General features: G+C 38.7%; 1 protein-coding gene across 2 annotated transcripts in view; it reads right to left on the bottom strand.

The window, feature by feature from the left end:
- The window catches only part of LOC136884564 (epimerase family protein SDR39U1), a 45,884-nt gene that overhangs the window by 16,748 nt on the left and 3,385 nt on the right, over window positions 1-25,751 (bottom strand). For both annotated transcript variants that reach the window (XM_067156820.2, XM_067156821.2), the window contains exon 4: window positions 9,023-9,169. In XM_067156820.2, the coding sequence (XP_067012921.2) occupies window positions 9,023-9,169 (147 nt within the window). The remainder of the gene's footprint in view (window positions 1-9,022; window positions 9,170-25,751) is intronic.

The raw sequence follows: 25,751 nt of genomic DNA on the forward strand, positions 1-25,751 counted from the left end.
TCTTTATACATAGTAAAGAGCCCAAAATAATATTTCCTAAAATCGGTACGCAATTAATACATGTAACTTCTTAGAAGTATATAAGTTGATATTTTAAAGTACTTTCCAAATCTGGAATGCGGTGATAGTTAAATGTTTTCTACTGGTTGTGTGTGATGCCGATTTGTTCAACTATCGGCACCAACTCCACTGGCACAAAAGTTTCCGAAAAATCGATGATTTTCGGGATGTCATCAAACACTACTTGGCCCTCAGAGCCTTTCACAGATCCCTGATACTCTGGTGAAGAAAAGTAATCCATCTGCCACGAAATTAGCAATAAAATAGCTTTTGTACTCACGGTGTTTTTCTTCTTTCGTTTAGAAGCAGGCTCTATTTCTTTCTCACATACAATATTTTTGGCACTCTCTCTATCACTCTCACTTTCAAAATCGCTTAACAATTCCTTAAAATGATTATCTCCATCACAGCTTTCCACTGTGGTTAATAACTGAAAGATTCTGTGATCTGAAATAACATCACTGCAAGAGAAACTAAATTGTTGTTCCGCCATGTTTGTTTACATCACAGATGAACTCTACAGATGTCTACAAAAGCTCTGTAAGTTACTTCCTGAAGCTATAATCTCTGATCAGTTAGTTCTACATATTGCCCAACAGATGGCAGAACATGTCAGAGATAAAATTCGCACTCGAAAGTGAACCAGGAAAGTAAAAAAAAAAAAAATTATAATTCTCGCTGACGCGGCCAGTCCACCAGTGCTACGCCCGTCTATAGGCAGGCGTAGCACTCATCGGGTTAACCTAGACTTATGTTTCATTGTTGCAAAATGTTATAAAGTACTTTTTTTCCGTGATTAATAGACTTTTCACAGATTTTGCAAAAGAGTATAGCTCCATGAGTAGAAAGTGTATCGGAACTGAATTCACGAACATAACCATGTAATTTACCTCGCAACGATGAAAATTTCGGCATGATAAATAAGTCAGCGCGAACACCCGAGTTGCCTTTAACAAGTTCAACAGTAGACTAACAGCTTCTTTTTATGTTTGACCTGTTAGACAGAAGTGATTTCCTCCCTTCCTCTGCATTATCTTATCATTTCGAAATCGGGAATACCAGGCAATTACGCATTGTCACAGCAAAAGGGGTGTGAGGAAGGAGAAGAGACGTACTTCCCTCATCCTCTTTCTTTCCTGGTATTCATTATGCTTGTGCATTTCTTTCACTAATGAAGGTTGAGAAAATAAGCTTTTGATGCCTGAAAACAAATAAACGATTTACAGGGAACAATATTCTAAACAGATATTTGAAGGCAATAATGTAAATTTAATTTGTGCAACCTTTTTTGTCTTCGATGTACGGAAATTCATTATGTGCTTTTTACAATGTGTAAATCGCAGAAAAATACTGCGTAACAATCAAGAAAGGAAAAAAAGTTTTAAATCTTAAAATAGGCAATGGAAGCCAAAATAGGCAAAAAAAGCAAAATAAAAATTGTCTCTACACTTCTTAAATGCACAAAAACATATTTATCTCTATCTGATTCTTCAATATATCCAGTGAGATAAGAAAAGGCGTTTTGCCTAACTTCCGGTCTTTAGTAATTACAATTACAATTGAAGAGCTATCAGACGGTGAGATAGCGGCTTCCATCTAGAAAGCCGAGAATAATGGCAGAGAGGATGCGTCTGGCTAACCACGCGTCACTCTGTAATCTGCAAGCCTTTTGGCTAACCCAGGCCTGTCAGTGCTGTCAGGTCAAGGGCTTTTTTTTTTTTTTCCTGCATAATAATAATAATAATAATTATTATTATTATTATTATTATTATTGCTATTATTATTAACTTTATTGGCCACATTGGACCACTTGAGTCTTCAATGTACACTTTTTCTTTAAAGGTTGTGCTGTCTGATTATTCTTCTTTGCCCAGTACTTCTTCATTCATTCTGATCGCAGTGTTCTTAATTCGTCTGAAATCTCTACAAGATTTCTGTGCATCATTTCAGTTGAAAATTTGTGTTTCTTAAAAAGGGTGGTGATTTTATTCTTGTTCTCTGCATCTGTAATTTCGAGTCCAACTGTTTTGAGATCCTCTAGAATTTTCTTGATCCAATGCTCTTCTGACTTCTTCTTTCCCAGTTTTTTTTTTTTTTTTTTTTTTTTTTTTTTGCTAGTTGCTTTACGTCGCACCGACACAGGTAAGTCTTATGGCGACAGGAAAGGCCTAGGAATGGGAAGGAAGTGGCCGTGGCCTGAATTAAAGTACAGCCCCAGCATTTGCCTGATGTGAAAATGGGAAACCACGGAAAACCATCTTCAGGGTTGCCGACAGTCGGGTTTGAACCCACTATCTCCTGAATGCGAGCTCACAGCTGCGCGCTCCTAACCACACGGCCACGAGATTTCTCATCACTAGTTGTCGTAAAATTGTGTTTTCTCGTAATTATAAGATGTGAAAGAAATAAGATTCTTTTCTTCTTCATCGTGCTGGTAACTGGGTCAATTTCTCGATAGACAGTTTCATTGGGGAGGATTCTCCAGGCTCCTTCAACAGGGTACTTCTTATTTATACAAGTTCTGATAATTCTTCCTTCAGAGTTGAGGAGATGATCAGTTCTTCTTTCATTTTTAATTTGGAACAAGGTTTTGCAAGCATAAGTGGCTTCAAGCAAAGTTAAGTTTTGTAGTGTTGGATCTTTGTGTCTATTGACAAGCATTTTTGTTATAAGTTGACCAGGTTAGAAACTGTGCTTTTTTTCATTTTGTTGGTTCTATTTATCCATGTTGCTTTCTCACTTAAGTTGTGCATAATGATTTCTCCAAGGTATTTAAATTGTAGGACTATGTTAATTTTTTTGATCATTTATGATGTCTTCGTTTATATCAAGGGGTTTCATTGGCATAATCTCAGTTTTCTCAAAGGATATTTGTAATCCTATTTTTAATGCAATTTTCTGGAGACTGATGATCTGAGCACGGAGCTGCGAGCTAAATCATCTGCAAACCCTAGGCAGTTTGTCCTTATTGAGGGTTTTGCTCCAGTTTTGATTTTAGGTGGGTTTTCTTTTTGCCACATTTTCATGATGTAACCTAGAGCCTCATTGAAGAGCAGTGGGGATAATCCATCATCTTGTCTGAGGCCTGTATTTATTGTAAAAGCAAAGCATTTGACTTTGTTAATTTAGGATGAAGGCCATATGATTTGAGGATTTTTAAAAGAGTGGGTCTGTGTATACTATCATAAGCCTTTTTGAAATCTATGAATGAAATAAACAGCTGTTTATTTCTGTATTTGTAATATTCCACTATTAGTTTCAGGCTGAGAATTTGGTCTGGGCAATTTCTGTATGGGCAAAATCCTCCTTGGTATTCTCCAGGTTGTAGTTCCAGAATGTTTTTTTATTTTTTATTCTCTTGTAAATTATGCGGGAGAACATTTTGTAAGTCTATAAGTTAATTGTGTGGATTATTTTTATATCCTTTTTTGAACAATGGATAGATAACGCCTGAGGTCCAATGTTCTGGGGTGTTCTCTGTGATCCACATTTTGACTAGGTGCTGATGTAGATTTATGATCGCTGGTTTCCCTGTGTTTTTCCAGATTTCTGCAAAGAATAGGTCTTTACCACATGCTTTATAATTTTTTAGTTCCTTAATTGCAAATTCTACCTCACTGATAGCTGGAGGATTTATTAGATCTGGGGTGGTTAAAATGAGTGTGTCAATATTTACTTCCAATGTTTCCAGTGGGTCATCGCAATTTAAAAGTTTGTTGAATATCTCTGCGAGGATCTCTGCATTTTCTTGATTACTGTGGGCTAACCTTCCTGATTTATCTCTCAGCATTAATATTGGGGGCTCATATTTGTTAAGGTATTTGCCAAAGGTTTTATAATAATCTTGTGATTGTTTATTGTTAAAACTCCTTTGTAGGGTATTTTTAAGATGTTTGTGATGGTTTGTCTGATGATTTTATAGGTTGACTTTCTTTGTTTTATTAGTTCTAAATTTGATTTGTCTGATTTTTGGGCTTGATGACTTATGCAAGGTTGGTGTCTTCTCTCAATTGCCTGATCACATTCTTCATCCCACCATTCATGTTTTTTCCTAGGATTTGTTGGAGTTAACTCTTCTGCTATCGATTTTACTTTGGTGGTTAGTTCTTCTAATGTATTAGTGTTGACAGATCCTTCTCTTGTTTTCCTATAGTACTCCCTATTACAATTTATTAAGGTTGTCGTGTCAAATTTTTTTTCTATTTTTATTTGGAGATCTTTTCTTCACCCTTGGAGTTAAATTTATTTTGATCTTAACAACACAGTGATCTGACCCTGAGTCTTCCCCCCTTAGGTCTTGGACATTGTATATTTCATGATGGTGAAATTTATCTATGCAAACCTGGTCCAGTTGCCATTCACCTTTTTGGAAATTAGGGTGTTTCCAAGTTTTTAATTTGTGAGGTTTCCTTTTAAAGTATGTTGATTTTGATATAAGATTGTGGTTTCTGCATAATTCAACCAATCTTTGACCATTTTTATTCATCCTCTTATGTGCTGGCCATTTCCCAATGATATCTCGGTACCTTCTTTCTTGTCCCAGTTGGTGTTGAAATCGCCAGGGAGAATTTTAATGTGTGATGGAGATATGTTGATTAAAGTTTGATACAGGAGATCCCAGAAATTTTGTGCTTCTTTATCCTTTAGAGTGTTATTTTTCTGATTAGTGGGACCATGTTCATTGATAATAGTGTAGATCTTATTTGCAGATTTCAGAGTTAGTGTTGCAAGTCTGGGGGATTGAGATTTAAATTCCATGACTGAATCTATTATTTTTGAGATTTATTAGAAATGCATTACTGAACTATGTACAGTTTTTCATTGTCATTTTCCAGGGATTCCTTTATACAGTGATCCTATTGGGCGTGGATCACTATTCCTTATTTCTTGAAGGGCCATGATTAGAATTTTATGTTTGTCCATGATGTTGGTGACAATCTTTAATTTTCCAATTTGGCATAAAGAGTTAACATTGTGTGTTGAGAAGAAAGAGATCTGTTTAGGTTTAATTTGTTGATGTTTTTGTGTAGATGCTGGCTGTTGAGTTTTCAGATGCTCCGATCCATCATAATATTCTGAATGATAGCCCAACGCATCCGAATGCTGTCTTTTCTGCAATATATGATCTGCAGTCGGTGGAATTCTTCTTCAAAAGACCTTTCATGATTGACTGTGTAACGTGTCACCTTGAGATGTGGATAAATCCTAGAGTTACAATTCTAAATGTTATTTAGAAAGGTGAAGATGATAAATGAAGGATGATTTTATGAAATTGTGAAGAAAGCTTTCTGTCTTATTTCATTCTAGTTGTTCAGGACTAGGAGTAGGCATTTCTTCCATACCCTGCAAACATTATGGTTTTCCCGCCAATACTCGGGTAGCTGATTGCAGTGGTTTCCCACTGGGCGATGGGGTCGCCACATCCCTACGAATAATAATAATAATAATAATAATAATAATAATAATAATAATAATAATAATAATAATAATAATAATAATATTCTTACAGAATAGTCTTAAATGATCAGCAATAAGAACTTGAGCTATATATAACACACAACCAGTGAGTGCATAGAGTATCATACTAAGATAAATTTCTGACCATTTACTGTTCATGATATTCAATCATCAATCAGTGCTGTTGCCCAGCTGGCAGATTCCCTAACAATTGTTTACCTAGTCCAGCCGTCTGTCCAGTGACAGCTTTTGCCGATGATATTGTTATTTTATCTGAGTCTGCAGACGATATAGAGAAATTGCTGAATGGTGAAGGTGACTTTAAACTTTCGTCCTCCTGCTTCAGTTTCTCAGTCTCAACTTTGCATCTTTCCTCAGTCTGTGACTTACAAGAAGTTTTCAATTTAATTTTAACACAAGCAGTTATCGTATTGAGATCAGATCCTCTCTCAGTTCCTCTGTAAGCTCTGATATCAGTATGGAGCTTCTATGCCTGTTATCAATTTGTACAGGATCTATTTGATTGGCAGTCTTGCCGTCACACGAATACCGTGTTTCCTTCTGTATTTGTTTATGTGGGAAGGTGGTACTCAGCACATTCATGTTTGTAGATGTAGCAAAATTGATTAGTTTAATGGCATTATCATTGCTTTAGTCATGCAGACTTTCTCTTTCTATTGTTGGCACAAAAATTTCTTCCTTTCTGACTTATTGAAATCACCCAAAATCATTTTGACATCATGTTGGGGTAATTTATTCCACAGTTCTAACAAATTCTCATAAAAGGAGTCTTTAACGTGATCATCCTTGTCGTTTGTGGGGGCATGGCAGTTCACCAGTGATATGTTAAACCATTTAGAGTGTACCCTCAAATAGCATAGTCTTTCATTCACATGTTCAAAGGACAGCACTGATGATACTAGTGGATTTTGGACACAAAATGCAGTACCAAATTTGTGGGGTCCAGTTTCTTTACCATTCTTAAAAAGTGTATACTTCTCCATGTCCCCTATGTATGTATGTATGTATGTATGTATGTTCAGTCCGTCAGCGATTCCGCTGGTGGGATCCTCAACAGCTCTGCCATCAGCTGTCATAGATGGCTTACGCATCACTGAAGAGGCGTACTAGGGAAATGAGGAGTGAGGTAGTTTCCCGTTGCTTTCCTCACCGAGCCAGAGTTGCTATTACATATCAGTGTGCCAAGCCCACTGAAATGCATATACCAACCGACCCTATGAGCAACATTTTCACACCATTCATAGCAGGGACTGGCTGCATAAGGAATGGCATTACTAGCATCGCTCATACCTCAGTCACTTTCATATTGTCAAAGCCAAGGATAAGACAGAGACAGATCTATGAAAGTAACAAAATTGCTCTAGCCTGTACATAGTGCACTGTAAACACTAGGTCCTGCCAGCAAAGGCATATGTCTCCTATACCATTACCTAATAATCTAGTCTCTTGAATTGCAGCAATTCCCACTCTATACTTCTCCAACTGTTGACTAAGGATTTTGAAGAATCCAGGTTTATACAGGGTTCTTACATTCCAAGTTCCTATTCGTAAAGCCGATTTCCATTGCAGGGTCATCATATTTTGATATTCATTCTTATTTCCAAGGCAAATGTGAGATATTCGTATCAACCTTCTTTTTTACGCAATAGAGCCGTTAATCCTACGTGCAACCCATAACCTGGAGGCCAGAGATTTTTCTGTCAGGGTTGCCATACCTTAGCTGAGTAGTCCCAGTCTTAAGGCGCCAGGTACTCTGCCTCACACCTTCTATTAGAATAGGATTTGCTGGTTATAATGTATAGCAGCCAAATATTTCTTGAGATTTATCGGGTACACTTACTCGACATGGGTGCACCCCCCAAGGTTCTCAACCAGCCGATGCTTGGGATGCCCATTCAGGTCTTTAATGGAGTGGATTCCTGTTTCCTTCCCCATCCTATGCTGTTGGACATCTAGTGGCTTTAGGAGCGTTTTTCACTCCAAGGGCAAGAGAGTGCCCTTCCTTCTACCCGCTCATCTGCCCTCCTATAGGCCATTGGCATTTGGTAGAAGGTGGTCTCCTTATACCGGGAGATATTCAGTCCCTTAATTCGTTAGCACCGCTTGTATATAATACACATACAACCATTCCCCCCTCTCTACCACGGGTGAATGTCAGGATTTCACCATCATTGAAACTGGGACCAAAAGGTATTTCCCAGTTTCTCTAGTTCTTTAGAGAGGTTTAATTCGCATATTGTTGAATATAATTTTCTTTCTTTTTGATGCCATGAACAGTTGTACGTCCATCACGGTATTCAGCAGAAATGGCTTCCTGCCAAGAACCTCGGTGCAGTTTGTCTAAAATTTCCAGCTCTGCTTCATATCTAATGTAAAGTGCTTTCTTTCTGAAGCCACAGTTTCAAATAAAATCAGATACATTGTCAGCTCCACTATTATTAACGCCAAGGTTAGAGGCCCCATTACTGAGAAGGCCATCAAGTGATGTGTGTACTCTATTTAACAAAGATTACAGCAGAATTCAAGCAAGAAACAAGCTCCAGGTAAGTGATAATGAAAGGTGAATGCCAGGAACAGAACGCCTACAAGATTAGTAGTTAAAAACATGAATAAACATCTTTTAAAAAATTTCCGTCGGTTCCGACAGGTTGTCTTGTAATCAGCTGTGTGATAACCAAATGACAGTCGATGAGTAAGAATGTTCATAAACATTACACCTAATCTTCTCCTGTGGAACCAACATCGGTAGATCAATTATGTATGCTTTAAGGAAATTTTGGAATTCAATCTAGCACTTTCTTGTTGGGATAACAAGACCAATAATCCCTCTCTGCTTACTAACAATTTCCTTTCACCCTTGCGGATTAAATGTTTCTCAACATCAAGCTGTCGTGGCTTTGTATGGGAAACAGACCTCATACACAACCTGTTATCCCTTTCCTTTCACCACATTACATACTGTAAAGGGTATTTTTAAATCAGCAAGAGCTCCCTGGATGAGAATGACTGAAGAAGAAGACTAAACAATTTTTCCCAATCAGAGTTTCATGTTTAATCTCAAAATACCGTAAGTTTTCTCATTTTAAGGCTGATTGATTTTACTGCAAACTACTCTTATTGAAGGCTACATTTTACACATAGGTGTATACCGTCCGAGACCTCTTTGAAGAACATTCAATGCACAGTGCAAGTCAAGGATGGCAGTTTTTCTTCTTCAATTTCCTTCACTAAAACCGTTACCCATTGGTTTCCTTTTGTTGTAGCTTGCTCTGAAAACTGCATTAACATCTGTTTGGTTGTTCTCCAGATTAGCCCCTACAAACTTCTACCGAGAACTAATCTGTTAAAAATTCCGTTAAGATTTACCAGTCATTAATCACATGAAATACACTAAGAGAGCAACAATGTTCACATGGTTTGGTAGGTAGGCTACTCATATGAACTTTGTAGAACCCAACTGTTTCGAGGGAGTTGCAGGACTCACCTGATCTGATTATTACTTGACGCACTCCTATGTGACTTGGAAGTCTGGCCGCCTGTTCCCATTCTTGTGCAAGATCCGATAAGAAGTCGAAATTCCCTCCACGGCAGTCCTCCGTGTATTCCGCAGTTTTACTGGGTTCATATATACCTGTAAATAGGAAACACAACATTTAAGCATTAAACTAAAAACATGCAGTCACAGTTTTTACAGGTCATGTTCTGAACAGGAGTTGTCTAATGACCCAGAACCAACACATTCCAGTGATGTGTGTGATAGAACTTGTTTTGGAACTTATATTGACCTGTGTTTCTAGTCTTTTAATACATGCATTCTTAATCATCTTGCTTCCTGCTCACATCAACACTCAAAATCTGTCAATGAATGCCGATGAAGCACAAACGAGCTCCTCAGAAGCTGAGAAGAACTGGGATTGCATGCCTGTGTCACTGCGTTCCCCTCAAATGTTCTATGTGGGCTTGCAAATGAAAATCATATATACTTCATTCCATGTTACGAAAACGGTATTGCTCTTATGACGACAGGGTTGCCATATCTAACACCATCACGGGAAAATGGTGCCACATTAAATTTGTGAAATTCCGTATATAAGTTCTAGATAAAAAACGGAAGAAACTAAGCTGCAAGTTATGTTTATGAAGTACAGGGGTTGGAGGGTTTATAGGGTCTATTTTTGGTTTGTACAGAATGAGAGGTAAACTACGGTATTTAAAAGAAACCTCGGTATTGAAGTGTAAAGGAAAATGGGGGAGAAAATAGAAAAATAATTTTTTTTTTTGGCTCGAAGGCTGGGGGATGCATTTAATTGCATTTAATAAATTTCTCCAGGCAGCGTGGGGTACTAATGTGCTGTTGTATTGCTCACAAAAACAATAGTAAAAATTAAATGCAGTCATGAAAAAAGTGCTAAAATTAAAATGCGCTTAAGAAAGAACAGCTAAATAACAAAACCAAGCACAAATAAAACACACAGCAATTTTATTTTATCGATACAAGTTATACCATGACGTATCGCTGCACATCACAACACCAAAATCTTCAGCAACAACTTCTGTACAGTACAAAAATAATAGAACACACACAAATACTATGCAATATACAACCAACTCTCACTCAACACAAAACAAGTAAGCACTGATTTAAAGACTAAAAACACACACAACAAATGAATACTATAGATGACTTCACTACAGAAGTGACCTGTCGGCGGTTCACAGACTGAGGGACTACACGATGCTTGTACCAGAGCAACACAGAAGAAGAAAAATGAAGGAAAGCAACGAAGTGATGGTTGTTCCTGCCATTGTGCTTCCTCCTTATGAATATATTTATGAAAAAGAAAATGTTATGTAGTTATTTTAATAACTCGCAGGGAAAAATGCCTCATCTGTTTTGTCTGTCTTTCATAATACATTACAAAGTACACTATAATGTCCCTTAATCACAAGGAAGTATGAGTGTCTCAGAGGAGGTGTGTTCACTCCTTGTAGGACCATAAGAGCAATACTGTTTTCTCAACGTGGAATGAGCTATAGTTAATATTTAACATGACAGCTTCAGATATTGAGTTCCTTACCAGGGCTTGGATTTCTATGACAAGTCTGGTCTCTCTTCACAACCTTCAGTTGAGTTAAACTCATTGAACACTCTGACACAATTTTTATTGGTCATATAAATACTTCTTTCTTTTTTTTGTTTTACGATTTGCTTTACATTGCACTGTTACAGATAGGTCTTATGGCAACAATGGGATAGGAAAGGCCTTGGAGTGGGAAAGAAGCAGCCGTGGCCTTAATTAAGGTACAGCCCCAGCATTTGCCTGGTGTAAAAATGGGAAACCATGGAAAACCATATTCAGGGCTGTCGACAGTGGGGTTCGAACCCATTACCTCCCACATGAAAGGTCATATAAATACAGTCATGAAGTCATATTATATTTTGTGCTGATGATGTTCGTGTTTTGTTACTGTGAATTTCCTTTACTTAGGGGGTGAAGCTGATTCGTCCACTTTAGAGCCCCTGGATAGGTATTTGATATCTCAAATACTGAACTGAACGTCAGCACTTGGCTGCCAGACTGTCTTTATAAGATCTCCTGCCAAATTTAAACATGCAGATTCCACCAATTCAAGCTTACTCTTCCCAATGGCTCTTTTCAGAACCCCATGACAAAGAAACTGGGAAATGACATAAAAATCTGCCAACTTAATGTTGAAGGCATCAGCCGATGTAAATGTGAATATCTCTCCAGAATGCTCCAGGATAACAACACTGACTTAGTACTCCTCCAGGAAACTCATGTAGCCAGTGAGGAGGAACTCAAGAAGAGAGGAAGAATTTATGACTATGATGTAATTAGAGCGATCTATCATAGTGTGTACAGAGTGGCAACATGTGCTCGTAAAAATCTGGATCATGTAGAGCTTCTCTTTTGTAATGCAGATAATAGCATCCATACAGTTGTGGTAAAAATCTAAGACTTAAATCTCTACAAACCACCGATGATCCCCTGGCGTACCCCAGTTCTCCCATTCTGCCAGCTACACTGGACACTTCAAAAGTCGTCACAAAAGTTGGAAGTATGCAAAAAATTATGAGTGTGGTTAGTGCTCTTGTTGCATGGGTGGAGGATCTTAACCTACAACTTATTTTCAATGCTAAAGATAGGGGAACATTCAGATTAGCTAGTTGGAAACGTGAATACAATCCAGACCTCTGTTTTGTCACCAGTAATAATGCAGGCTATCCCTTTGCCATCTCGAGAAAGATGGTGGAAGATTTCCCAAGAAGTCAACACAGACCAGTACTTATAGAAACTGGTATCTCCATCCCTTTAAATCAATCATTCCCCCATCCCAGATGGAACTTTAAAAGGTAGACTGGACAAAATTTTCTTCTGAACTAGACAAATGCATCAAAGGGATCCTGCAAGTAGCAGTAACTATGAGAGATTTGTGGGCCTTGTTACATCAATAGCCACAAAGTATATTCCAAGGGGTTACAGGAAAGATTATGTTCCTGGGTGGAATGAGGAAAGTGATGCCCTCTATAATGAATTCCTAGAAACAGGTGACCATGAAACTGGTGAGGAGTTGTTACGTAGTTTGGATACCTCATGGAAACAGAAGTGGCTGGATTTTTGTCATTCAAGCAGAAAAGCTTGCAGCCTCCTGAGAAAATCAGGAGGCAGTTCATCAGTGACCAAGGAATACTCTGAGATCTCACCAAATAAGATTGCAAGTTATAATGTGTCAACTTCTAGGGCTACAGAGGTCAAGGATGACACTAGGTTAGTGAAAAAAAGAATATGAAAATACTCAAATCTTCATCTCCATCACTTTAGAAGAAATCAACAACACAATAAAGTCTATGAAAACTGGCAAGGCTCTTGGCTTTGATGGCATACACCCCGAGTTCCTTAGCTTGCTTCTTCACACAGATATTGCAAATCGGTATCCTTCCAAAACATTTCAAGACGACAAAAATTCACGCCATCTTAAAGCCCAGGAAATCTAAACATCAGTCCCAAAGTTACAGACCAATTGCTCTGCTTAGCTGCTGCTACAAACTTCTTGAAAGACTTATTTACAACAGGATCAGTTCTACCATAGATGCACACATTCCTATAGAGCAAACGGGCTTCAGGCAGAACCGCAGCTGTTGCGACCAAGTTCCTTCCACATATATTGAATCAGGCTTCCAATCACAGCTAAAAACATCTCCAGTTTTCTTAGATCTGACTTCAGCAAATAATACAGTGTGGAGAGATGGACTGCTGTATAAACTACAGACAACAGTAAACGTGATTGGAAAAATGCTCAGCAATAGACTCTTCCAAATTGTTTTAGGAACCAAAATGAGCAAACTGAGAAAATTAAACAACGGCCTTCCATAAGGATTGGTACTGGCTCCCCTCCTCTTTAACCTCTACATATCTGACTTGCCTCAAATTGTATCTAAGAAATTCTGCTACGCTGATGAGTTGGTCATAAGACACAGCAGCATTAAGGAAACAGAGAAAGTAAGCTACTCACCAAAGACCTAGCCATCCTTGGGAACTACTTTAAGAAGTGGAGACTTCAACCAAACGCAAGCAAAACTGAAGTGTCTTGCTTCCACTTAAATCACAAAATGGCCCAATGCACTCTCCAAATACCTTTCGAAGGAAAAGTTCTAGGTACCTGGGTGTAATACGTGATCGGACACTCTCCTTTCAAACATTGCAGCGAAAATAAAGACCCGTAACAACATCTTACAGAGGTTTTGTGAAACAACTTGGAGTGCCTATGCCACAATCTTGAGGTATTCTGAACTGAGTCTAGTCTTCTCTGCAGCTGAATATTGTTGTCCAGTTTGGCTCAACAGTAGCCATGTGAAGCTTGTCAACACCCAGCTGAACAACACAATGAGAATGATCTCAGGTTTAATAAGATCCACGCCTTCCTACTGGCTTCCTGTGCTCAGTAATATCATGCCACCTTCCCTTCACAGGACACAAACGCTGATAAGGGAATATAATAAAATTCTAAGGAACTCCACGCTGCCTATTGATGATGACATTCCTGCCGTTGAAATGAATCGGCTCAAATCAAGATCTCCACTGATCCGGTGTGCCCAGATGCTAACTGCAAGCAGTTTCTGCCCCACTGCACAGTGGAAGGAAGATTGGACATAAAAAACTGACCCTCAGCACTGGCAACTATTCAGCATCATGAAAGATTTTAGTTCCTCGGGGCTGAACTTACAAGAAAACGTGGAGTACACCGAATAGGATCTGTTCTGTGCATGGAGTCTGTGCCTAGTTCAAGTGGGGAAAGATTACATCCTCCCAGTGTGATTGTGATGCCCCTGTGCATGAGGGCAATTTACGAGCCTATCGTGGGAACTGGACAGACTTCCTCAGTGCTTTGCCAGCTCCACTTGCATGGATAGATGCTTTGGATATTGGGATGTGTCTTATCCACAGTAGCTTGTAATTGTGAAGTTACTTTGTAAATATGTATATAGTTAACTTTTTACCTTTATCTCATAAGCATGTTTTCCTTTCCATATGCTAGATAAAATAAATAACCCCTTACTTAGAAATATTTTATGGACAAATGGAGTTTGAAGGAAACGTGTTTTGGAAGCAGAAAGTTAAGGCATCAGGAATGTGCCCAGTTTGCAAAGTGGCCACCCTTGCCCACACCCCATTCACATCTCTGAAACGGTTTCTCCAAGTTTTCATTCAGTGGAATTCTGCTGAAAAGGAAGATTCAGGTAAGAATATTTTACATGTAGTGTTATTTAAATATGTTTCCTTGTTTTTCCAGAATTAAAATCAGTTTATTCCTTTTTTTTCTAAGGGTAGCCAATAACACGTAGTTAACATTCATTAAAATCAAATTTGCAGAATGGTAAATGAATGCTTTCTACGAATTTCTGAACAGTACTTAATTTCTTCTGTGTCATATTTCCAAGTTGTTATGTCACATTTTGGTATTCTTAAAGCATAACTACATGCATTTAAGAACATAGAAATCCAATCCATGTCAACATTGGGTGAAACCTCTATTCAAATAAGAATAAACAAGGTAGCTAAAAGCAGAAAAATTAACCTAGGCACCTGGCAAAACAAACAAAAAAATTATATTGATAAATGCAAAACTAAAACACTACAACACAGCAGAAACACACTTTCACCTGAACGAACAATCAAAGACTGACAGACGTCGCACTAACACATCAAAGGTTTCCGGCAGCGGAAGGACAGAATAGGGCTAAGAGTGGGAAGAAAGAAGATCGTGGCCCCACCATTTGCTTGCTGTGAAAATGGAAAAACTATCTTCAGGGCTGCCGATGGTTGGATTCGAACCCACTATCTCCCGAATACTACCATACCTCAGCTATACGATAAGTAAATAAATAAGGCCAATAAGGAGTTAATGGCTAAGTTTGGAATAAACTTGACTGATTAAAGTATTCACAGGAAAGCAATACGATTTGTTCTGGGTGATTTCCGAGAAAAGAGTAGTGTAATGCAGGGCTGGACAAATCCCAGGCGCCCAATCACCATGACGACAAAAATAAATGTGCAAGCACGTAAAATTTTCAAATTGTGACTGCTAAATTCAATCTGAGAAAAACGATTCTTTTCAGAATTTATTTACACTCTGGAAATAATAATGTATAAAAAATTATTTGATGGTATTTTAAACAACAAGACAGTACAATTCGTTCCTAAGGTGTTTTGTTTCTTTTTATTGGTGCTGTTGTGTCTGTAGTGTATCTAAAGATGAAGAGTATACAGTTTAGAAGTGGTTATAAGCATCGGCTACGTCCAAACATTGAACGTGAATTGATACGAGTGTTTGATGTATCTCATGATCGTTCATAACCTTTGGTTTTGGTGGTCTGTACACCCGATTTTCTACGTTATATTCTTTGTGTACTGCTTGGGGTTTAGTGCATTTAAGCCCATTATTTATATTGCTAGTGGTCTAATGTTGCACTAACACATCGAATGTCTACAGCGACACGAGGGTGAAATGGTAGTGACCCCAGCATTTGCCTGGTGTGAAAATGGGAAACTATAGAAAACTGACGGTGGGATCAAACCCACACTCTTCCGAATGCAAACTCATAGCTACGTGACCCTAACCGCGTGGCTGGTTTGAGCCCGTTAAAGTAGTGAATGTGATTTAAGAGTGATTAAGATGATGATAATGGCGTGTGGTGCAGGTCTTTCGAGTTGGCGCCGTATCAGCGACCTGCGTGTCTGTAGGGATGGACCCCTATCTAAGACGGAATGTGATGCTGCAGACGTCACAAACACGGAGCCATAAGAATTAACTAATGAAAGTTAAAATCCCCAACCTGAATGGGATCGAACCCGGGACCCCTTGAACCATTTAGCCATGGAGCCAGAAAGTGAATGGACGGGTCAAACTGGTACTGGCTCCTAAAATTTGTCCAGCCCTGGGATAATGAAAATGTTCCGAATTTTGGGCTGGGAAGGCTTGGGAGTAAGGAGACTAAGCGGGATATTCGGAGTTGTCGGTGAAGAGGTTGTGTGGGATGACACTACTGATGAATGCACTTCAATAAAGTTTTTAAAAGTGGGAAAGATTATAATAGGAAGATAAATTTGGAAGTCAAGGGGACAAATTGGAGCAGATATTCATAGGAAGAGGAGTATGGGATTGGAATAATTTACCAAGGAGTATGTTTGATAAATTTCCTACTTCTTTCAAATCACTTAAGACAGACATAAACAATCGACAGGGCAATGTCACTAAATGAAAATCAGTGGTATTTGGTTGAATAAATACGTTACAAATTTTTTTTAAATCTACCGATATGTGGCTGATGTATCTGAGCCAGCTTGACCTTTGAAGACCAGTGCTCTACCGTCTGACCTACTCGTGCAGGCTGTATGTGTAATTTAAAGTAACAATATAGCAAATAATGGGTCAATTTTATTCTGCCAATATCTCTCATCTAGTATCCAGCATCACAGAATCCTCTGTTACTTCACATTTCCAAGCTGCTTGAATATGTGCCGATGTATGTTTATAAAATCATCACAGTTTGGTTTTCCTAGCAAGAGATGGGAGCACTCTCTGCCGAGCATTCACGGCTGTGAAAATCTCAAATCCCTAGAGAGATCCCACTCAATCACTTCACATGGGTGTTTTTCTTGAAAGGCTCAAATGTACAATGGTCACACCTATCCATAATACAATGTAAGATTGTTTCAGTGGTTATTGTCCAGAATCAATATGAAGACTGTACAATATCAGGATACCAACTTGTTTAGAAAGCAACCACTTATACTTAATAGCAGCCAGTATATACTGCTCTACTGTATACGGCAAAACAAAAGACATTGAGGTATTATCTGTGTGTACCACTCCGTGCCACACGTTGTTCATAACGCTGCACAGGTTGCTGGAAGGACACAAGAAATGGAGTTATCTTCTCGTGTAATTCAGGAATATTTGGAAAACGGTCACCTTCTTTCAACACGCTCCATATGTAGCGTCTGGGGCCATGAAATCCAGAGAACAGGAAGGAGTTTCACGAGCTCCAAAGTGTTGTTTGTTCCTCCACGGCGCGAGCAGTAGCCCCATCTTGTTGCGTCTATTGTCATTGCAGGGGTAAGTTTCTGGCAAGACAAAAACAGTGAAAAACCCGCAAGAATCAGGTAATAACGAGGTCTACCTCATCCAAGTGTATTTGGATTTTGTGCAGCATCCTTCCACGATTGGCACTGTGGACCAAATCATAACCTGTGCTCTGTGTAGTGCATCCTGTATAACAACAGACTGTTCAGTTGATGGAGCCATCATCTGAAAACCATATGTTGCAGAAAAAATCTAAATCCTCGTATATCACAGACAACACTCGGCTGCAATACTGTAATGGGACTCCCTCGTCCCTTTCTGATAGATGCCGAGCAACTTGAATGCGACGTGCAAAACAATCCAGTTTTTAAACATCCGCTGAAAGACTTACTGCATCACTCAAACCAAGTTTCAGCGTTGTTCATCGTAGACTGCACTTCGGGACTGTAACACCCGTTGCAGAAGTCATCCATTAGTATCGTTATCGCGACGATTTTTGGTGCCCTGTTGTCCCCTTTCATTGACATAACACTGAGCCTGTATGGTGGAACTTTTTAATGACAAATAACATTGTTCTGTCATTCGGTGCCACTCCTTGCACTGTTCTTTAATGTGAAGCAAACTTCGCACCTGACGCCCCACCCTGCACGACCAGAAATAATGTTGCACGATAAACACTTTTTTCTCTACTGTGAGAACCATACTTGCAGAAATGAACACAACTACAACAAACAAACAAACAAACAAACAAACAAACAATAGAGAAACGTGGATAGCAGACTAGCAATAATTTCAATTTTAAGATCAAAGAATTTCCACAAGGAAATTTTGTTTAAATCCATACAGGGTATCTCTTATAAACCCAGACCGTCCAGCGGCGTTTCTACTCTCCGAAACCTAAGCAGCTGTTAACATGGTGATCATTGCAAAACAGTATTTTTGTCGGGCATGCGTAGCATTTATTCAGCAATTTCCTGGTGAAGTGCCACCTTCACGAGCACAGATTCACGTAATTGTAAATAGACTTGTAACTACTGGCTCAGTGCTCCATAAAACATGTGCGCACACAAACAATTTTAACAGAGGAAAAGCTAGATGACATTGGTGCGACTCTTGAACGGTCACCGAATAAATTACTCAGAAAATTAGCACAAGAGCTACAAAGCTCTTACACATCAAACCATACAGGTTTTTTAAATTTATTTTTTAAATTAGATTTGTAGATCTTTTGTCACTACTTGCACCATATGATATGAACCTGCGTGTACAATAGAGTAAATTAATGTATTATTTGGGTCCACCTTTTCAATACAAAATGTAAATAGTTTAAATTACATAAATGATTAGGGACTAGTTTCGACCTAGTAATAGGTCATCGTCAGCCTAAAGCAAAATTAAAACACAAATAACGAAGAAATTAAACAATGTAAAGACACGTACGGTCTTGTAAAAGTACATACCATGTGAGATATTGTGCAGCACTATGTTAAAAAATAACTCTCTGAAAGAGATTCACAATAAGTCCAGTGCATATTAAAAAGATGTTATAGATAGGGCTGGCTCCTTTAAGATACTGGTATCCAATTGAAGAACCACTGAGCCGAAGTCACGTCGTTTATTTACGATTAAAGACCAGTGCGCCGTGTAGCATTAAAAAGTTGATAGGGATGGAAATTTTTCAGTTGTTGGTCAAGGAATTCAACATATGCTGGCTTCTTAAATTTGCTGCTGTATATTCGAAGAACAACTGAGATGAAGTTACATTGTTTTTTTTAAGATATTCATAGACGTAAAAACACATGGATGCTGGAAAGGCTCTTCACTTTTTTTTGAACTTGTAGGAAGGTAATTGTTGCGTGTGGAGGCTTAAGAATCCAGAAATGCGCTACATTATATTAAAAAATAGAGATCCATAAAAAGGTCCCGTGCGCCGTATAAAAGTAATACTTAAGTTGTTGGTCATGGAAATCGAAAAAGGTTGGTTTTCAAGCGATGCTGCTGTTCATTCAGAGATCAATTGAAATTACAGTACCGTAACATTGTCTTCTCAAGATATTTATAAACTTAAAATAAATGTCAATGCGAAGTAAGATGCTGGAAGAAAGCTCTTCTGTTTCTAGAATCTTGAAGGACGATGGATGCGTGTAATTGTAATTGCGGAAGTGTAGAGTGTTGAATGCGAGGAAAGGAATGTTAAGGACAACACAAACACCCAGTCCCCAGGCCAGGGATATTAATCATTTACAATTAAAAACCCCTGACCCGGCCGGGAATCGAACCTGGGGCCGCCGGGTGACAGGTGGACGCGTTGCCCCCTACACGCGGGGCCGGACACCGTACAGATTTACGCGGGCCCATTGTTTAAAACCTGCTGATCCAGCCACAAGAGTGAGTGGTATCTTGCATCACTGAATGATCAATTATTCGAACCACAGCTTGCGTTCTTTTTGGATGAGGCCAGGTTTCATCTTAATGGTCGTATGAACAGTCATAACTCTCGCTTTTGGTGCAGAGACAATCCTAAAGGTGTTTATGAAGGATGACATTTCCAGCATCTTTTTAAAATTTCACATAAGATTGTATACACGCTTGGTCTGGGTTTATAAGAGAGAGCCTGTATCCATCTGTTCAACAATAGTCAATTTATTCTTAAATTAGGATGTGTCTGCCCTTCAGCTAACATCAATAGTGCAAAGAGAGTACAAAGACATTTAAATCAAGAATAAAACAGATATATTTTTAAAAATCTTACAAAATAATTGTCGTTCTGCATCTAAAAAGGATAAAAAAGCAACTAATGTCAACAACACGTGAGTGCGTACCGATACGCTTCGAGCCAGGAGGATAATTCAATCCTTTTTACAAACTGTATTTCAAACAATTGTTTCATTTTGAAGAACCAGCAGTAGGTTATGTTTGGCCATAACAAAGGAACATTCTTCACCACTTGTTTTACTGCTTTGCATTTAACACCAAAAGCATCAGTTTTTTAATCCTCCTTTTAGACACTAAGCAGGAAGAATTTTAAAAGACGTTCTAAATCTTTCCACGTGTTTAATTTTTAATTTAGCTGTATTTGTAATTTGTTAATTTTGCTCCTCAAAGAACACCAAAGGAATCAGTTGTCTTTTTATCCTTTTTAGACACAAAACAGCAATTATGTTTTTTAAAGTATCCGTTTGTTTTATTTTTTATTTAAATGTCCTTGTACTCTTAATTTTATCTTGTACTGTTGATGTTAGGCCTCCCACAAGGCCAACCCCTCGTCCACGTCGTGGGAGGTGGGCAACGGCATGAAGTAGGGGACTGCCTGTAGGGGTGATGTACAGTGGGGACTGTGTGTCCCCCATGACTGCTATGGTAGCTGTGAAGGCCCTACAGGAACCCTGAAAAGTGACGGCTAACAGGGTTCTGGTGAAAGCCTCAACGGCAGCAACGGCGGAAAAGGAGTCCTTTGGTACGGCGAAGCTGGCGGATGAGGCAACCCTTCTTCTTGGGGATAAATAAAGAAGAAACCACTGCCTTGTGTTAAAGAGGAATCTTTAAAGGCTAAGGGAGATAACCCCTAGAGAAAAATCCTGCGGTCTAGCGCAGACAGGAGGCAGCCCCTCCACTGGACTTAGGGTGCTGTGGGCTAATAACTCGCACACCTGAATTAAACTCATTACAGAAAGCAGACGAAATTTATACTGGCCGGATTTTATGGAGACGACTTTTGCAATGAAATACAGAACAAGAATTGGATTCTGGAATGTTAAAACTATGTATGAAACTGGCAGACTGAGAGAAGTAATGGCAGAAATGAAAAGGTATAAACTGGAGATACTTGGGTTGAGTGAAACAAGATGGACAGGCTATGGAGAGGTGAGGACAGAAGAGGGGTGTCTTCATTTACTCTGGAAGAGAAGAAAATGATCAGCATTCAAGTCAAGTGGGTGTCTTACTCACAAAGAAAGCAAAATATAGCATAATGGAATGGACCCCTGTATCACACAGGATAATTACTATACGAATAAGAACCAAAGTTAGACTTGTGGCCATAGTACAGTGCTATGTGCCAACAGAGGTAGCAGAAGAGGAAGAGAAGGAGGAGTTTTATGATAGGCTGACATCAACACTGGCAGGGATAAAGAAGAAGGACATTGTGGTGTTGATGGGAGATCTAAATGCAAAAATCGGTAATGAAAATGAAGGAAGAGAAATCATCATGGGTAGACACGGAATAGGAAAAAAAAAAAAAATAATGGCCAGAGATGCATAGACCTATGCAGTAATTTTGGATTGGCTATAGGTGGATCATTGTTTCCACATAAGAACTGCCACAAGATCTCATGGGTGTCACCTGATCTCTACACAGAAAACCAAATTGATCACTTGGCGTAAAAGATGGAGACATTCACTCTTAGATGTGAGGAATAAACGTGGAGCAGATGTAGGCAGCGACCATCACCCGGAGCAAAATGTGGAAGACTATGGAAAAGTTTGGAATTCCACAAAAGATAGTCCGCCTTACACAGGCAATGTATGACAGATATACTTGTCAAGTAGAACATAAAGGGAAGTTGTCTGAACCTTTTGCTGTAAAATCTGGAGTAAGACAAGGATGTCTACTGTCGCCAATCTTGTTTAAAATGACACTGGATTGTATGCTGAGAGAGGCAACGAATAGAAAGCGTGGCATTCAGTGGGGATTAAATAACTGATTGGAAGAACTGGATTATGCGGATGATCTCTGTCTTCTTGCAGAATGTTTTTGGGACATGGAAATCAAAATGACTTAAAAATAGAAGCTAAAGAAGTAGGCTTAAAGATTAATAACAAAAAGACTAAAGAAATGCGCATAAACCACTGTAACAATTGCAACTTGACTCTAGATGGAATGGATATAGAAAGGGTAGAGGAATTTTGCTACTTAGGAAGCATGGTAAGCCAGGATTGAGGTGCTTTTAGAGATGTGGTGGTTCGTATAAATAAAGCCAAAGGAGCTTTTCCACAGTTATGACCAATATGGAGATCCCCTCACATTTGTATAAAAACGAAGCTAAGGATATTCAACTCAAATGTTAAATCTGTGTTACTCTATGGAAGTGAGACCTGGAAAGTGACCAAAGACATTACCACAAGGTTACAGACTTTTATAAATCGGTGTTTGAGGTTCATTATGAGAATATGGTGGCTAAAAACTATCTCAAACAAAGACCTTTGGGAGGCCACAAGTCAAAGTCCCATACAGGAACAGATAACGAGAAGAAAATGGAGATGGATTGGGCACACCCTGAGAAGACCACAAGAGAGTATCACAAGGCAGGCATTCAGTTGGAATCCACAAGGCAGCCGCAGGCAAGGCAGACCGAGGATTACCTGGAAGAGAACCATAGATAAGGAGATTGCTGGAGTTAACAAGACATGGAGGGAGGTGAAAGCATTGGCGGCAGATAGAACAAGCTGGAGAAATTTCGTCGAGGCCCTATGTTCCACATGGAATTAAAGGAAGTAAGTCAAGTAAAGTAAGTTGATATTAGACTCGTCCTAATATAAGATTAAATTGACTATTTATTGTAACGAAATAGTTGCAGAGTATTGAACAACTGGATATATATTTAAAACAAAATTTCCTTGTGGAAATGCTTTGACCTTAAAATTGTAATCTGATACAGAATAAAAATGAAATTTCATTTCTTGTAATAATTTCAATGTTGTTTGTTCTGTCTCATACCGAAACAGTCCATAAACAAGATTTACAAGCTAAATGAAGTTGCCAGTCCTTAACTGTAGACATATAACAGCTATAGTAATATACAATATGCAATGTATTAAAAAAGTTATTATACTTATAACGGCAAATACTCGACAGGTTCGAGTTATACTTGACTGCCTGCCTCTGTAGTGTAACGGTTTGCACCAGTAGCTGCCGTCCTCAGGGGCTTGTCGAGTTCGATTCCCGGTACTGCCCGAGATTTAAGAATGGCAGGAGGGCTGGTATGAGATTAAAAGTGTACATGCTATTCACCTCCATTGGGGTGTGTGCCTGAGAAAGACTAGAACCACCTCAGGACGAGGACACGAATTTACTTTACTTATACTCTACTAGCCAAAAGCAAAGAATTAAGTACAGTAATATATGGAAATAAAACTGTGCATTATGACCAATGTTCTCCGGCTAACATAACCTAGATAGTATGTGCAAATTACATACTGTCAATACATATTTGAGTCATTGAGTGCTCTACATTAAAACGTAAATACTGTGAAGCTGCTAATTTAAATGATAAATCTTCGTTATTGTCAGGATAATTGTGTCTGTTACATCGGAGTTTGAATGTTTAGCTTGACTCACGTAGTGTCGTACGCGAGCGGTGTCTGCATTAGCGTGGAATAATATGCGAGCATTCGAATCTGCATTACGTTGCAAACCCGTATGACACTGCACAGCAACCGAATGGTTCCTGATGTTACATGATTATGAAGGAGCAGTAGAACACTAGTACTCTGTTATGTCTTGTTCGTGGTAATAACACTGAAATAGTACAATTTTGCAGTTAATGTTCACATGTCTGATACTGTTAATGGCCTGAGGGAAATAAATTGACATTTTATTATATTCATTTTTAACGTAGTATTCGCCGCCCGTCTACCCATTCCTGCCACCTGGCTGACAAACATTTCTGGGGAGAACACAGATGACATTAATAGTGTCTGAAGTGTCTACCCTGGAATCACTATTGTTTCATTACTACAGTCATGTCCTAGTTTGCGAACCATAGGGAATGGCTGAGTAGCCTAGTGAGTGGTTCTGAAAGACGGCATACCAGTTGCTATGGAATAGCAGCCTTCCTTGTGCTCAGCTGAATAGGACTATACAATCAATCAATCAATCAATCAATCAATCAATCAATCAATCAATCAATCAATCAATCAATCAATCAATCCTGATCTGCATTTAGGTCAGTCGCCCAGGTGGCAGATTCCCTATCTGTTGTTTTCCTAGCCTTTTCCTAAATGATTTCAAAGAAACTGGAAACTTATTGAACATCTCCCTTGTTAAGTTATTCCAATCCCTAACTCCCCTTCCTATAAATGAATATTTGCCCCAGTTTGTCCTCTTGAATTCCAACTTTATCTTCATATTGTGATCTTTCCTACTTTTATAAACGCCACTCAAACTTATTCGTCTACTAATGTCATCCCAAGCAATCTCTCCACTGACAGCTCGGAACATACCACTTAAGTCAAATAAATAATGTTTAATTATTCCACCTATTCAATACATAAAAAGAGATGTTAATAAAGACATGTTTCGCCCTTTAATTAAGGGCATCTTTAGCCTAATCTCAATCTGAAAGTTAATTGATGCTTGTTTAAAGGGGCCTAACAGCGAAGGTCATTGGCCCTGAAAGTTAATTAATCAGGTACTTGATTGTAATTAAAATACATATGAATATGAAGATGATGTTGGAAATGTGTTTCACATGGTGAGTGAAATGGTTGACAATAGTGTTGGTATTCTTAAAATGAAACCTTAATAAAGTCTAATATACAAATAGTCGTAAAATTATGAATGTCCTTGTTTAAAAATTGGTAACAAATTGTTTACTGGTAGTTTTTTAAGAACGTAAATATTGTAAAGAGACGTTTCCGTTGCTCACTTCAAGTGAGGTTTGAAATAAAGTGTTACGTTGAAACAAGTAAAGCGGGGCCTTTTGATGGTTGAGGGTGTTAGAGAAAATTTATCGGGTATTAAACAGTTCAAGCGTCAGCATAAAAATTGTTAGACTGTTGAAACTCTCATGTGAAGGGATGAAACTGCAGTCTTCTAGAAACACGAGTGAAGAAGAGTGCTTGATGGTAAGTAGCTGTGTTAAATATGAAGTCTCTTCATTAACGTTGAAATTGGTTGACGTAAAGAAGAGTTGGAGAGAAAAACGTATGTATTGAATAGGTGGAATAATTAAACTTTATTATTTATTTGACTTCATTGTACATTTCAATACGGACCAAAATATGAGAATTATAACATGTAACATACCACTTAGGCTAGTCGAGCAGCTCTTCTTCTTTCTCTCAATTCTTCCCAGCCCAAACTTTGCAAACGTTCTGGTAACGCTACTCTTTTGTCGGAAATCACCCAGAACAAATCGGGCTCTTTTCTTTGGATTTTTTCCAGTTCCTGAATCAGGTAATCCTGGTGAGGGTCCCATACACTGGAACCATACTCTAGTTGGGGTCTTACCAGAGACTTATATGCCCTCTCCTTTACATCCTTACTACAACCCCTAAACACCCTCATAACCATGTGCAGAGATCTGTATGTGATTACCCCAACGAATTTCACCCCATCAACGCAGTAATTAAAACTGAGAGGACTTTTCCTATTTGTGAAACTCACAATCTGACTTTTAACCCCGTTTATCAACATACCATTGCCTGCTGTTCATCTCACATTTTCGAGGTCACGTTGCAGTTGCTCACAGTCTTGCAACTTATTTATTACTCTATAGAGAATAACATCATCCGCAAAAAGCCTTGCCTCTGATTCCACTCCTTTACTCATATTATTATTAAGGAAAGAGCGCACATTGTGCATAAAAATGGTATACACTGATCGA

This window comes from Anabrus simplex, chromosome 12, assembly GCF_040414725.1.
Source record: "Anabrus simplex isolate iqAnaSimp1 chromosome 12, ASM4041472v1, whole genome shotgun sequence".
Taxonomy (NCBI): domain Eukaryota; kingdom Metazoa; phylum Arthropoda; class Insecta; order Orthoptera; family Tettigoniidae; genus Anabrus; species Anabrus simplex.